This window comes from Symphodus melops, assembly GCF_947650265.1.
Source record: "Symphodus melops genome assembly, chromosome: 20".
Taxonomy (NCBI): Eukaryota; Metazoa; Chordata; class Actinopteri; order Labriformes; family Labridae; genus Symphodus; species Symphodus melops.
Window position 1 is genome coordinate 5,627,030 of NC_136710.1, and position 15,324 is coordinate 5,642,353.

At 40.7% G+C, this 15,324-nt stretch overlaps 2 protein-coding genes and 1 long non-coding RNA gene across 4 annotated transcripts in view; 1 reads left to right on the top strand and 2 right to left on the bottom strand.

Annotated features, from left to right (window-relative positions):
• The window catches only part of LOC306841433, a 172,786-nt gene that overhangs the window by 153,681 nt on the left and 3,781 nt on the right, over positions 1 to 15,324 (bottom strand). The gene's annotated exons all lie outside the window — the stretch shown is intronic.
• Positions 1 to 15,324, bottom strand: part of ppp1r14bb (protein phosphatase 1, regulatory (inhibitor) subunit 14Bb) — a 190,008-nt gene that overhangs the window by 31,944 nt on the left and 142,740 nt on the right. The window lies entirely within an intron of this gene.
• The window catches only part of plcb3 (phospholipase C, beta 3 (phosphatidylinositol-specific)), a 44,279-nt gene that overhangs the window by 4,368 nt on the left and 24,587 nt on the right, over positions 1 to 15,324 (top strand). For both annotated transcript variants that reach the window (XM_079371310.1, XM_079371309.1), the window contains exon 2: positions 7,605 to 7,691. In XM_079371310.1, coding sequence (XP_079227436.1) covers positions 7,605 to 7,691 — 87 coding nt within the window. The remainder of the gene's footprint in view (positions 1 to 7,604; positions 7,692 to 15,324) is intronic.

Consider the following 15,324-nt stretch of genomic DNA (forward strand, 5'->3'; position numbering starts at 1 on the left):
TCTACTGAGCAGATTGGCTTCCTGTCAGAGCCTTGATATGTTTGGTGAGTATAAAAAGTCATCTGTCCACCTCACGCCAACATTCTCCTCCTGTGGAGGGATTATTTGCACCTGATATTTGAAACAGGCTGCAAATTTAATTCAGTTTGAACAATGTGCAGAAACAGCCCTTAGTGGGATTTGTGTGTTGGCTTTGCACGACCACAAACAAACTGAGCTTATTTAAGTCACATGGGATCTGTAGTCGCTCATTAATTGGACGGAGTTGTGGTGAAAGCAAACGTTGGAGTGAGTTGAAATGCCAGAGTGGAACATGATGAGCCCTAAAACGGTGCATTTCAAAGTTGTTGTTGTCGTTGTTCGGTTGGGATTATTGTGTCGTATTTTGCAGGCTGCACCGCAGTTCACTGAGACGAGCTCACGACTATAATCATGGAAACATCTGAGGACACTAAAGACTCTTTTCTGCTGCTTTTTCTTGTTTCTAAGTGCTGTGTTGTCAAACCAAACTGACTGCAGACGCATGCTCTCCTTTCAAATATCTTGACTTTGCACTTTTGGAGCGACTGTTTTCACTACCCTCATCTACTTCACACACGCTCTCTTTCCATGCTGGATTATGAATAATCATGCAGAAGAGTTCATTCATTCATCTAATCTGTCATGTTTATTAGCCTCTGAGTGTGTTTAGTCCTGAATTAGAATCTGCACTACTGATGCTAAAATTGGGTTTAAATAGAGAAGTTTGACATTTTTGGAAATTTCCTGACCTTCGTTGAGCAAAAATTAAATATAATAACTAATTCACCATAAATCTAAGTAGTTTAGCAACAATAATTTCTGAAGAATAAGCAGTAAAGGGAAACATTAAAACGAAAAGGACACCATGACATTTTGCACTTGTAGGGAAAATTGGAAACAGTCTATGATCTTTATTTTCCCCTTCTGCATAAAAATGTTGAGTTTGTAGATGCAGGATCTGGTTTTGGTATCCAAAGGGGCTCTCGTTTTTTTTGTTTGCGTAGCAGGAAAAGCCCTTTTTTGGAGAGCCAAAGGAGCAGAAGATGATCCAGCAGAAAGTATTCGGCGGTCATCTTACAACAGTTTAGCTTCTTTTCATATCTCGAAACGGATGTCAGCTTGTAGAAGTTGTTCCTGAACTCATTCTCTGTTCTTGCTTCACAAGTTTGTACTCGGAGTCTCGTACTGTGAGGAGCACAGGTTTGTTTGTAGTCGTTTGATTTGTCTCAACGTTTCTCTCCATGTCCACCATCTGTTTCACGGATGGTACAGGACTGCGTTTCACTTGAGCGATGGTTAAAAAATGGACTTGCAGCACCTTTTTTATAGAGTAAAAAAACCCCACACAATCATTTGAGCCCCTCCCCCTGTTTGCTTTTGTTTGTGGGACTTGTGGAGCAGCTCCTGCTCGGAGGACATTTATACGATGCCATGGAATGTTTTTTTATAATGCCACGGCACTGATGAAAATATGATCTTCTGGATCAGCCTTGACTGATCCTTGCTCTCCTCAAACAAGATAAATAAGAGAGGTATTTTTAGAACATCATAACTCACCCTATCGTACATCAAATTGGATGTGTTATGTGCTGAAAGTCTTGACCCGAAGCAAGATAATTGCGTAACTGCTGGGAAGTATTTTACGCCTCAGATGTGACAGCCAATATGTCAAATGAAAATGTTTCTATCCTTGGAAACAAATCCCTTTTGGAAGCAGAGCTGCTGTGTCATTTTGACCTTACTAATGGCTCCAGCTCCATGCCAGTTGTTCCTTTTGCCGGGGTCTTCAGAAAGAGGTTGTCTGGGTGGAGCATTACACAGAGGCATTGAAACCAAGAATTGTCATTATCAGAGTTATTTAAGCGATGAGAGCCAGGGTAGGAGGAAATGCAGGCTTGTGTGAAGGTCTGACGCCATGCTGAGAAACACTGCTGACATCCTGACAGAGTGGTGAGAAACGAGGCATGGAGGGATGGAGGAAGAGGGATAGAGAGGGGTGGAAGGTCAACCACAGCCACATGTGAAGTGTGGGCCTGACATCTGGACTGCTCCATACCTCCTCCTCCTCCTCCTCCCCCCGTTCACCCTGCTCATAATTTCAGTCTGTTCATTACACATCTATCATCCCAGTGGTTCTGTATCTGTGTATGGGATCTCTTCCCCATTCATTCTTTGTCATCTCTCCGTCCCTCTCGCTTCCTCCACAGATGACTCTGTTTGCTTCTTGTATGCTTGTGCTTTTGTTTCCTCTCCGTCTTCTTCTTCTTGCTTTTGAGCTCAACTACAGTTCTGTTTTCACTTCAGGTTAAAGGTCTTCTTCTTTTTTTTTTTTTTGGTTTCAAGATTAGTGACTCATAAGGTGTTAAATAAATTATTTAGTTTAAGATTAAATTCTCAACCTACAAAGAACTCACAAAGATCCAAACCATTAAGTTTTATTAACCCGTTTCTTTCAGTCGCAGTATTGTGCTGATCTGTCTTATTAATTAGAATTTGCATCTTGGGTTTTTTTGGTCACTCTTTTCAGTTTGGTTCTGATGGCCTGGGACATTGGATATTTCTTTGGTATTCCATTTTTTTTTGTGTGTGCAAATTTTAAAGAAACAGCACGGGGATAAGAAATTGACGTGTGTTTATGTTGAATAACACAGGATGGAGAAGTACGACCTCCGTGTACTGTTTATTAGCACCCCGAAAGCTCACTACAAATGTAAAGCTAAGTAAGTTGAACTACTTTAGCCTTGACCAACGTGTATGCAGGTGCATGAGTCAGGAAATGTCTCAACAATACGCCAACAATTGACTCCTCTACATCTTCAACAGTAATAAATATGAACTTGTCTGACCTTCTACTTCTCTCTTTCTGTTTCGTATTATCCAACTCATTTTCTCTCACTCTGGCCCCACTCCCATCTCTTGAGTCCAAAGGTTACCGACTGTCATCAACTTTTGCCATGTTGCCAAAGCAGCAGCTCAAACACACTCAAGAGTGCACACTGACCCTCATTCTGACACTGCTGCTCTAATCTGTCACAGAACACACACAGTCGAGCAAAGGTGCACTTGGTGCAGCTACTTTTATCAGTTCCCCACTAATGGCTCTCTCCTGACTGGCAGTGTACACACGCATTAATTTGTGGCGAGGACAGTGTGTCAGTAAGGAGACAGAATAGCAGTGTGTTGTCTTTCTACATGCGTATGCTGTTTATAGACGGGGGTTTTTTATAGAGGCTCTCATTAGCTGGTGTCTGTCCAAGACCTCAGACTCAGAGGGTGGTCCGTCCCCTGTGTGTGTGTGTGTGACATTATGGTCAGGTAATGAAGGTGTTTGTCAGAGGGTCAGGGGACCTGGAGGGGGTCTGCACACAGTGAAATCATTAAGAAAGAAGAGAAAAAAGGATTCCATGTGTTGAAGAGGGCAAAGTGGAGGAACTGTGGATGCAGAGAAAGAAAGAGATGAAAGGAAGTAAGAGGAGACTTCAGAAGGTTTCCGGTTATAGACCTAGCACACACTATCGAAAATAAACCACTGGCTGCGTGTTTATGGTAAACAAGGCATTTGTGTCGGTGAAGGGCATGCACTAATGAATTACTGGTCAGGTTAACAATAGATGAAAAGAATACGCCTAGTTAAATCTGCACATATCTGCAAAAATATACTAATATTGGCCGATAATATCGACCAGACAATTATTCTTGTCGGGCTCTACTCTCTCTCTCTCTATATATATATCTATATATATATATATATATATATATATATATATATATATATATATATATATATATATATATATATATATATATATATATATACATATGTGTGTATATATATAGTTGAAAGTGCTCTTTAATAACTTGATGAAAGAAGTGAGGACGTTTTTTTAATGTACAGGCAGGTAAGTGTGCGTGTGTGCGTCTTTACTTGTAAAAGGCAGCGCTAGAAAGCAACTGGCAGCTATGTAAAACTAAGCAGGCATGACATGCAAATCTATACTGTATGACTGTGTACTCTGTGGTTTCACAGCTACAGTTTGTGGGAGATGTTGTTGTTATATCACTGGTCACATGAGACTTTACATCACGGTCTTCTGGGTAAATGTGTGTGTGTGTGTGTTTGTGTGTCTGTTCCCAATAGAAATCCCCATCTGCTGCATAGTGTGTATCGAACCTGGATATTGAATCTATTTTTAGTCGAGAGAAAAAAAAAAGAAAGCAAAGATTGAAGAGAATTCAGGACACAAACTGAGCTGACCCAAAAAATGAAATAAGGAAAGAAACAAGTTAAGAGAAGTCACTTTGCCGACTTTGTTCCTCGAGAGCCTTTGACTGTTCATTTCAAATGAGGTAACTGCAGCAGTATCCCATACTTACATCAACTGCACTTATTTGGCAAACACATAGGACTGTTGCACTTATAAATATTGTTTGCAATCATTTTAAATCGACTTTACTCCCAAAACTTGCCAAATCTGCCTTACTTACCTTTCTCATTAGTGCCAGATGATTTTATTTGTAAATCTTGAAACTCTTTAACTCCTCTGTTGTTTATGCATTTTATTTATGGGGGGTTCTAAGGAGTGAAGGTCTGTGGGAGTTTAGTGTCTCCTACTTGAAGCATATTTCACTTTTTTTTTCTTCTGCTTGACGCTGGTGGATGTTCTTTGTTCCTACTGCTGCAATTACTTGTCATAGAAATTGTGCTTTACGACATTTTATGAGTTTGCATAGTTACCCCATACCCAAGTAATTGCAGTGCCTTCCATCTTAAGTAAAACAGGTTTTATACACGTTTCTCAGAAACATTGACAGTGAGTAGAACAGCTGTACAACTGTTACATGAGTTTGCTCATACTGTTTACCTTCAGCTGTCTTTACAATTTCTAATTGATTATGAATTTAAGACATTGTGGTTTAGCTGAAACTGAATACTTACTGTACTTAAGTCTTTCTGATTTAAGTGTAGGACGATGCAAGTGTATGTGAGGACCATTTTTCAGCCTCATTTGCCTTCATCACTCAAGCCAGGCATTAATTTGCACATGATACTGATGTGTATGTAACTGACCTGTGCTTCGAAGATGGAATGTGGTTTTGGTTCTTGGTAACATCTGGATCTTCCAAAGACAATGATGGACATTATGAAAGTCCTGCAGACAAAAAATAATCAAAGTAAAGCTGCTGGCATCCCTAGAAATTACACAAAAGGTTTTTTTGTCGACATTTTAAGGCATAGAATTTCCAGCTGTAAAAAATATCTGACTTTAAGTTTATGCCTTAATCAAAGCATGAACATTGGAGTTTGCCACTTGTTCAGGTGAGTCATAAGCTCAGCAATTTAAAGTGCAGGGTTGACATTAGAAAGCCCGCAAAAACATAAGAGGTCAATATATAGGTTTTCCCATTTATGTGTAAACAATAAGATTAAAAAAAAGGTTTTTTGGTGCTACAAGATGACACTTTTGTTTATTTGTTTTTCATTACAGTTGACCTTACTCTTCAGAAACTATTTGTATTCTGTGTTTAAGGTCTTGTGATTTGGTTTGAATTGAAGCACTTCTCTTCTTCTAACCTTTTTGTTTGTTTTCTTTTTCAACATTTTAATCCCATTCAATCCACCCTCCTACATATTCCCGTCTCTGAAATCCTGTCTTCCCCATCTCTTTTGTCCTTTTCCAATTCAAACACACTCCCTCTCTGTTAGCCAACCTTGGAGCCTAAACTCAAGGTATGTTTAGTTTAAGATGTAGTAGAAGTGTATGGGAAGAGGTTAATGTCATTTTTTAAGATATTAAATGTTATGCACCATCTGTTGCTTATGGGATGTTTAAGCATTGGCAGCTAAAGTTAGCTCAACACAGGCTTGCGTGGCCTAGCATTTAAGATAAAAACTGTGAAACGGCTACCCTGGCTGTGTCTTAAAGTAACAAAAGTTGTGTTTGACTGCGATTGAATTGTGTGCCACACTCTTTCTTTGCTTGGTTACTGTCAAAATCATGTACATTATTTTAAACAAGTCTTTATGTCATGAATAAGAACAGAGCAAAGCTAGCTTTTTTCCTGTTTATTTAACTATTGTGCTTGGCATATTATTTATTTAGATATAAAACAATCATTATGTCCAATGAGGTGTGTTTAACATGGCATATAATATAGTTATTTTAATAAACTTTTTTCATATCATGATGTAAACATCTGTGTGGTACGTTTTGTCGTTGTTGTTTTTTTTGTTTTTTTTGTTTTGCAAAATGAGTAATCTGAATTTGTTTCAAACAGACTTTAAAATAGTTTTTTAATTGCCTCATGTGCCTGTTTTTATCTCCCCATTCAAGGCGAGCATGACGACTGTGAGTATGCAAGAGTAGGCTTAAAGCAATCGTGTCCGCTGAGGTCATTGACAAATGAATATGCATCAGCTGTTTGATGCAATGGCGTGTTTGAGACGCAGCGTTTGAACCCATTCATGCTTAAATGACGACTCAAACACTCAACCTCCCAGTCAGTGTTTGCAGTTGTATGAGTCAAATGTGAAATAATGTCCATGTGCTTTGCTAAAATCATGTGGAGTCATTATCTTGATGGAATTACATTATGGCCAGTGATGAATCATTTATGTGATGCTTTTTTGTAAAGTTTGCTTTGATAGTACGTCAGCGAAAAAGTATTCTGTGAGTCGGTTGACAGATCTTTCTCCTGTCTCGGCTGATATTGATGCACTTCATGACATGAGTCATTTTTCACTGTGATGAGAGACAATCAGAGTCATCACCCCTGTTTCTTGAGATGACGGTACGTTTGTTTGTTGCTTACCACTAATTACAGAGCCAGTTGTGTACGTGGTCATTATACATTGTGTTTGACCCTTAAATGATGGTGCTAAACACATGTTAATTCTTACTCCTGTGTTGTCATGATGCTTCAGGAGATCTGCTTGCTGGCCAAATTGTGCGGTTTCTCGCATCAAAACAGCTGTTGCGTTACGAAGGATGTAAAGCCCACAATTGGCTGTTTTTCTGTTTGTCTTCGATCCCATAATGGTAAAGCAACATACAGCAGCAGACGCAACCTTTCCTTGCCATTAACCAGCTTAACTCATACTATGCTATTTGCCTTGAGACTACTTTTCATGTTGGAAAGAAGGCTGTGTGGAGTTAAGCTGTGAAAAACAGTTTAGTGCTGTCTCGCTGATTTAAAAATGAAATATGAGAAAAAGCCACATTGCTTGAAAGTAGTCAGACTGGTTGAGAAACGAGTAGATGATCTAAATGCTAACAGTTTCTAAACTGACTTCCTGTTTTTATTTTAAACAACTGTACTTTGCAGTCTCGTGTATTTACTTTCCCGAATTCAATAAAGCATTATTGGGACACATTCAGGTGTGCTAACCTTTCAGTTTGCCTTGTGTAAATGGGTTTAGAAGATACGGTTAAAATGCTAACATTAACCCTTTTTGATCATCTGAAAAGTGTTTAACCCAGTTAGAGGTTATTTCCAGAATGTTTCCAGAGATTAGCAATAAGATATAATATAACATATTCTCTTGTTCCTCTAACATATTTCTGTTCTTTCTTTTTTTTGTCCAGGAGCCAAACAGCGGGCACCCCACCCTGGTAACCCTGAAAGTTGACCCGGATGGATTTTTCCTCTACTGGACTGGAGGCTCAAACCTGGTGAGACACACACAGAGGCAGTGATCCACTTGTTGGTCTCGTGGTAGGCCAAATGGACCGTCCCTTATCTCATATAAAATCAGACCTGATAAAACACAAATGGGCCACTCCAAATCCGACCACAATGGATTTTTAATGCGCTAAAATGAGCGCCAATATGGATCAAATGCTCGTTGCTTTTTTTCCCCGTTATCTCGACCACATATCTCTGTGTCTTGTTATTGGAGTTTTATCTGGTCCATTAGTCAGTAAAAAGAGGATTCATCACTGTGTCCCGGTCTTGTTTGTCTCAGCTCTTTATCGGCTTCTCTGTCCCTCACGTCTTTGTGGACTTCTTCCTTTTTAGTTGTCTCTCTCTTTCACTCCATCCATTTCTTCTTCCCAACAACAACCCTCCTCTTAATTTTCTTCGGGCTGTTATGCTTTAGTAAGCCCATCCCAATGTAAGTCCCACTCCTATTACTCACCTGGTGTTACTCACCTCTTATTTTAGTGATGAAATGGTATTAAAAATAAGAAGATGGTTTTACACTTTATTATGTTGAGGAGTGGGATTTAAGCAGCCATCATAAGTAGGGGTGTGATGATTCAGTCTGCTCTAGATGATGGTCCATATTGGGCTCACAGGAACAAGACAAAACAATATTTTGTAAACATTTCAAGAAAACTCTATTTTATACGTTTACAAGTTATTATTATTGCATGTAGGTCTAGAGGACATTTTAAAACATGTGCATGTTCCATGTGTACAACACACGCTGTCCTTTGTCTACTCTGTGTTTTGTCTATAGTCATTGTTTTCCATTCATCCGTCAATCTACTGTCTGTAAATACGCCTGTGTGACGAAGGCCTGCTCCTTTACCATGTTGTGTGTGGCCCATTGGATCATGTAACAAGTTTGACAACAGCTCAATTAACTCGCCCAACCTCCACTATCCCAATCTCTCATCTTTGTTTTCCTTCTCTCTCTCTCCCTCACTGACACACACACACACACACACACACACACACACACACACACACACACACACACACACACACACACACACACACACACACACACACACACACACACACACTGTCCCTCTTTTTATTTCTGGCTGTCGATTTATCCAAATGGCATGTAAGGAATGACCTGTTGGTAGCCAATATTATCACTGTGTTGTGTCTGAGTGTGTGAGCGATGTAAGTGTGTGTGTGTGTGTACTTATCTGGGCTGGAACACATGTCAGCCCGTATGACTTCACATGTGTCAGCATATTCAAATGTACTACATACATAACAGAGGTTTAAACACTTATTTTGTCCTGTATTATGTTTTGAGAGTGTGTGTGTGTGTGTGTGTGTGTGTGTGTGTGTGTGTGTGTGTGTGTGTGTGTGTGTGTGTGTGTGTGTGTGTGTGTGTGTGTGTGTGTGTGTGTGTGTGTGTGTGTGTGTGTGTGTGTGTGTGTGTGTGTGTGTGTGTGTGTGTGTGTGTGTGTGTGTGTCTCTGTGTGTGTCTCTGTGTGTGAGTGCTTGTGCGTATGTTATAGAGATAATAGGCCGTTTGTCGCCTGAGGTGCAGCCGTGACACCGTTTAACAAAGACTCTGGTTTGTCAGTCATCATGATGATGGAGCTGATCCTTACAATAACTGCAAACTCTATATATTATATATTGACATACGAGCTCTGTTTCATGCTGGTCATCCATGAAAAAAAAAAATAGGATTAAAAGTGAGATTGAAAGTGATTGTGATGCACAAATGAACATAAAATACATTGAAAAGAACTAGTGGTGCGTTTGTTTTCTTAGACCCAGTCATGCAAATGACTCATTTTCATAATACCGTGTCAGATTTTATCGTGGAACTTAAACAATCCCCAAGTCAAAGCAACTTCCTGCAGCCTCCATGCAAACACCAAGAAAAAGCAGCGGCGGTGCCACTTGGTTTGCCTTATGCGCCGCACTGTTTGGCTTTCTTTCATTGCTTACTTACTTGGAGCTTTTCATCTTTGTTAATCTTGGCTCGAGCGAGCTGCTTTGTGGCCACTATTCTGACTGCAGGAGCGGGAAAGCTGCTCGCCGTTCGCCGCAGCCACGAAAAAATGAAATATGTTAGAAAACATCCAGACCACACAGGCCAATTACAGGGAAATGAGGATATTTAGATAAGTTCACAGCAGCAGGGTCACTAAGAATCGGAGTTAATTTATGTGAAGATTTCATCGTCCAAGAAGTTGTTTATTGCTGCTTCTTTGAGAGGAGATGTTTGTAGTTATTGCTTTGGTGCTTTTGTACCGTGCCTTCCCAGATATCACTGCTCACTTCAATTGTTTTGCAAAATCTATGACCTCCGTTTCTTCAGTTTTTTTCTGTGGATTATAATTATGCAGAAAAACTCTGCCTCTCTAAAACTTGATGGTAAAAACGAGAAACAGGCCCTCTTCTTTTTTTTCTCCTAAGGCAGCTTCTCTTTACTGATTCTTCAAGTGAAAATACATGCATGTATAGAAGTGGACTGTGTGTGGCTGTGCAGAAGTCCTATTTAAAGGGAATGACGAGCGACTTTACTGAAGCTTTAATTCGGCGTTGTGACTCCCCGGGAGATTTCCAACCGGAGCTGAAAAAGAAAGAGGCCACTGCAACACAGATATCCAGCTATTCTTAATGGGAACAGTTAATGTGCCTTTACACAGATGACAAGGGTATTCTGGATGGAGCCTATTTCTCTGAATAGAGCCACCCAAAATATTTGATCTCCAGTCCAGTTTGAATCTTGGTCGCTCTGCTTTTGATACGTCAAATGATACAGAACAAAAAAAAAACTCAAGACAGCTGGCCTTAAAGACGAGGATTCTTCTCACTGTGATGATGGGACGTTTTTGATTTTTAAAATCAACGTCAGCCAGGATGGAAGGACTTTCAAAAGTTAAAAAAAACCCCAAAATATCCTGAGAATTTTTTTTTCTTTACTTTTATTATTATTTTGTAAACAAAGCTCACTTTTTTGTTAGGAACTATCTTCAGCATTGTATTCAGTGTTATTGGTAGCCAGCTTTTTAAAAGCTCAAACGTTTAGGATTGAGATGAGAAATCGACGACCATTTATCCCACATGGGAAGATCCAGTCTCCTTCATATGAATTGGTCTGATTAATCCATCGCCCTTAACCGCCAGCCGCTTAAAACGTTCCCGTCAAGTGTCACAGACTCTGCATCGAGTCGTGAGCTCCTGAAAAGGACGGCCTAAAATGATAGGAAAAAAAATCAAATCAACACAGCTTCACAGTTTGACGCCTTCGGGAAATGACCACACTGTTCTCTTTTAAGACTTGTGAATGCGGTCCTCTCAGATTGACCTTAAAGAGACGAGCTCATCATCGACTCTGAAAGACGCCAGGTAACCTTCCCTCACAAACATCTTGTCGTCTTTTTCCATTACCCATAATTAGTCTTCATACCTTTCTAACTTTATTTAGATTAACTGCCGTCTTCTTCTTCTCTTTTTTTAAAAGACGTTTCCTCTTAAATCTGGTTTATCTCCTCTTGTACATCCATCTGAAAGTACAACCTCTCTCTCTCTCTCTCTCTCTCTCTCTCTCTCTCTCTCTCTCTCTCTCTCTCTCTCTCTCTCTCTCTCTCTCTCTCTCTCTCTCTCTCTCTCTCTCTCTCTCTCTCTCTCTATCTCTCTCTCTCTCTCTCTCCCCTTCCTCAAATATCTACCTTTCTATATTTCTATGTACGGTACAGAGGTAACACATTTCTGTTTTCTTGTGTACCCAGAGTCCACAATTTCCATAATGCTCAAGTTGGTTGTCATAACAAGTAGCAGTCGCTGACGGACGCAGACAAACACTCACACAAACCCACAGTGGCTTGGCAGTGAAAGCAGGGAGACACGCCCCTCCGTGCACCAATCAGCACGGTCTTTCTTTCTCATTCACTCACTGTTGTTTCTCTGTTTGTCTTTCAAGTCCAGACCATTAAAATCCCTGCCCTGTTTGCATTGGGAGATAGACTTGTCACTAACATGATCAGTAACATGTTTTTTTTTTTTTTTTGTACTTGAAAGAATGAAGGTTATCTGAAGAACATGCAGATATGTGTGTGATTTATATGAGCTGTTATCCCCTGGGTGTTCTGCTGGCATAAATCAAGCTGGGCACACGGTGGGGGTTGATTTTTTATGAAAATATTTAAACGCTATGACAGCAGGAACCCGCAAAGTGAAATACAGGCTCTGCTAAATGTTAACATAACGGGTTTGATACTGCTTGATGTAGCACTTTTTCAAAGAGAGACTACAAATCTGCTAATTTATGTGACACGGAGGCAGGTTTGTTTAAAGTGCTCTCTTTAATTAAACAGATATAATTCACCAGTTTCCAAAGTTTGTAATGCTTAAGTACATGAGGAGTGAAGAAGGGAATAACTTTGTTCAATGGAAGCGCATTAGCTCACCAGCTTTGCATTAGCATATTGATTTTTGGAAAATCCGTTCAACAAAACGATACAGAATTTTATATCTCAAGTGCTCGGCATTCATTGTGTCCCCCTCCTTAGATGTCTAAAGTTCTATAACATCTGTTTTTGAAACCTTCCGCTGCTTCATCCTCAGTGCTGGGTTTTTCTGAGGCCAAAAGCTTGAAGGCAAAGTGCATGCCAGTGCATCCCAAATCCACACATCTGTTATGACATATGCTTACTCCCTGCTGCTAATCCCGCTCTGCATGTCCTTTTTTTTTTTTTTTTTTTTTCATAAATGTCCTCCTGCTCTGAACTCGCTTCCTCTTAACGTTCACAACCTAAATGAGATGTTTGAGGTTTGGGGCGTCCATGCGGTGACAGATGGCTGAGGAAAGGGTGAGCGAGTTCTCCGAAGAGGTTGAGATGGATGTAAAACCAGTGCCGTTGATCATTTTAAAAAACTGGAGACTTGTCCAATTTGTAGCTGATCCATGGCTTAATGTGACCTCATCTGACACAACAGACACGATAAGGCTCTAATTCCCTCCCCTTCTGTTTTTCTTTGGTCATTCCTCCTTTTCCAGCATTGGCTGCTGACTGCTTATGCACCTTCAGTTTGTCAGTCTCTCTCGTCTCCCCTTGTCCCTCCGTCTCGGGGCAGCTGGTAGGTGTCAAGGAGATGAGGCGAAAGCTGCTCCGCTAATATAAACTGAAGGATCACACTTCCTGCCTCTGTGCTTTCCATCTTTCCTTGCTATTTGTCTTCCCCCCCTCTTCACTATCCCCATTTTTTTTTTCCTCCATCGCACATTCGTCTACTCCTCTACCGGGCTTCTACTCTTTCCTCCTTTTTTTTTTTTTTTTTGGTCCTGATTGTCCCTTCCTATCAGAGTTATTGCTCCTAATATTCTTGCAACAACACACACTAATCGTTCACAAGTACTCCCTCGTTCAGCATGGGAAAGCGGGCAGGAAGTTACTCAGACGGGGGGAGAAAGGGTTTCTAGGGAATTTTGTTGCCCCTCATTCCTTCTATCATCCTCCTCCTCCCCACTCCTACTCCGCTTTTCCCCTCTTCCCTGAATTCCTTCATCTCTTTTTTTTGCACTCCTTCCTCCTTTTCTTCCAATCCTCCCTCCCTTTTTTTTCTTTTTTTAAAGGTGCACAGTTCATATCAATTGTACCTGGCCGTTTAGACGTCTGCCCCCCCAAGGGTGTAATTGAGTCGTCGGAGAACTGCAATTAAGACCCTAATGGTGTGCAGTTGATTTCACATACCTTGACCGGAGAGGGGCTGGGAGACACTCACAGAAACCCCAAACAAACACTTACTCCTGTGTGTCAGGAAGTACCTGTGATTTGAGTTTAGCAAACACCCCAGGGGGCTGCTGCGCTGTGTTCACACACTGACATAATGGAGCAGTGAGAGTGCTTTGAACCGTGTGGTTGGTTTGGGTTTCAGGTTGACTTTAAGTTGGAGGTACGTAGCATCTGAAAAATAAACACAATTCATGAACTTTCTAAATACATCGTCTGCATATAAATGCTGCAAGTTAAACAAGTTTGGTAGTCCACCAAAAGTCCCAGAAAGGGGGCCATCGCTGCCTGAGGCTTTTCTGTTGTTAGGCTACCGTCCATAGATTGGGTATTTCATTGATTTTTAAAAAGCATTTGGCCATTTTTCATTTCTTGATAAGACAGGATAAAAGAGGCAGGACATATTGGTAGGAGAGAACGGGGGGGGGGGGGGGGGGGGGGGGGAGACATGCTGCAAAGGTCCAGGGGTCGTAGTTGAGCTTGGGCCGCTCTGTGTGGTCTGAAGCTAAAATGGAAATATGCTGCACACGTTTCACTGCTAAGCTAATTTGGTGCCCAAGAAGGATTCATTCATTTTCTTTCTTGTCGAGAAGAAGCGGCCCTCGTATAGATTTGGAAATTGCTTCCTCGAAAATGAAGACTTGGATGAGTTTTTTCTCCGCCCTTGTTTATTGACGGACCTGATATCTGAAGTCCCACCCCTTATTGATTTTGATTGGAAGTTGGACTTTTTTTTTTCGTCAAATGAGAGTGCTGTGAGCGTAGCACCAAGATACCGAAGATGCTGAGGGTGATTCTGCGCCGATGGCTGAAAAGAATAAAAGTACATTGGTTCTGTAGTGAAAAAGTGGACACTGACCCTCAGTGTTCAGACATGAGAATGGTTTCATTCTCGAGATCTGTTTCATCGCAAGACGACAAATAAGCACATTTCCTAAATACAGAATTATTCATTGAATGTACAGTATAAAATGTGAACAAACATTTAGTCTATTCAAAGCAGCATCTTGTTTTTCTACAGCAAATGACTCTCTTTCTTAGTCACTAGAATTGTCCATTATTTGTTATTGTTTTAACTGCCTTCCATTGATGTACTAGAACAAATCTCATTGGCTGTTGTGTGTTTTGAATTGTAGTAGAACGAATGTTGGCAGGTATAAGTGGAGATCTAATGGAGATTATCTCCATGGCTCAAGTCAAATATCCCCAAGGAATTAACTTGGAACAAGGGGTTTACATAACACACACTTTCATGTAGGAGGTCAGTCTGTTACACGCTCACACACACACACACACGCACACAAACACACACACACACACACACACACGCTCACACACACGCACGCTCACACACACACACACACACACACACGCTCACACACACACACACACACACACACTCAGACCCAGTAAGTGGTTGGCAGGGGAAGTTAAGTGTGTCACTCAGCCTCGATGTTAAAGTTGTGTGACAGCTTCCTCTCTGCCCTGACTCGACTCGGCTGCATGTTTCATTTTCTCTTGACATTATCTGTAAGCGCACATGGCAGAGAAGTGGACATTTTTTTACTCTCCCTCCCTCACACGCGCACAAACCGAGCAAAAAAAACAAAACCTCACGAATGCACGGCAAAGAAATTCAGCTCTGCGTCTCGTGAAGAGCTGAAAAGCTGCACGGTATTAATTCCTTCGTCTAAGGAGATGCTTCCTCGAAGCTTTTCACGTTTCCGTATGAAACTTTGAACACTACTTTAAGCCTTTAAAAAAAAAAAAAAAAAAGTCTGACAATTTTGCGTGCTTTTGTATGAACAACTGTTTCATTTGAAAGGACAGTGGTGGTTTAAAATGAGGGATCAACTCTGCAGTCTGT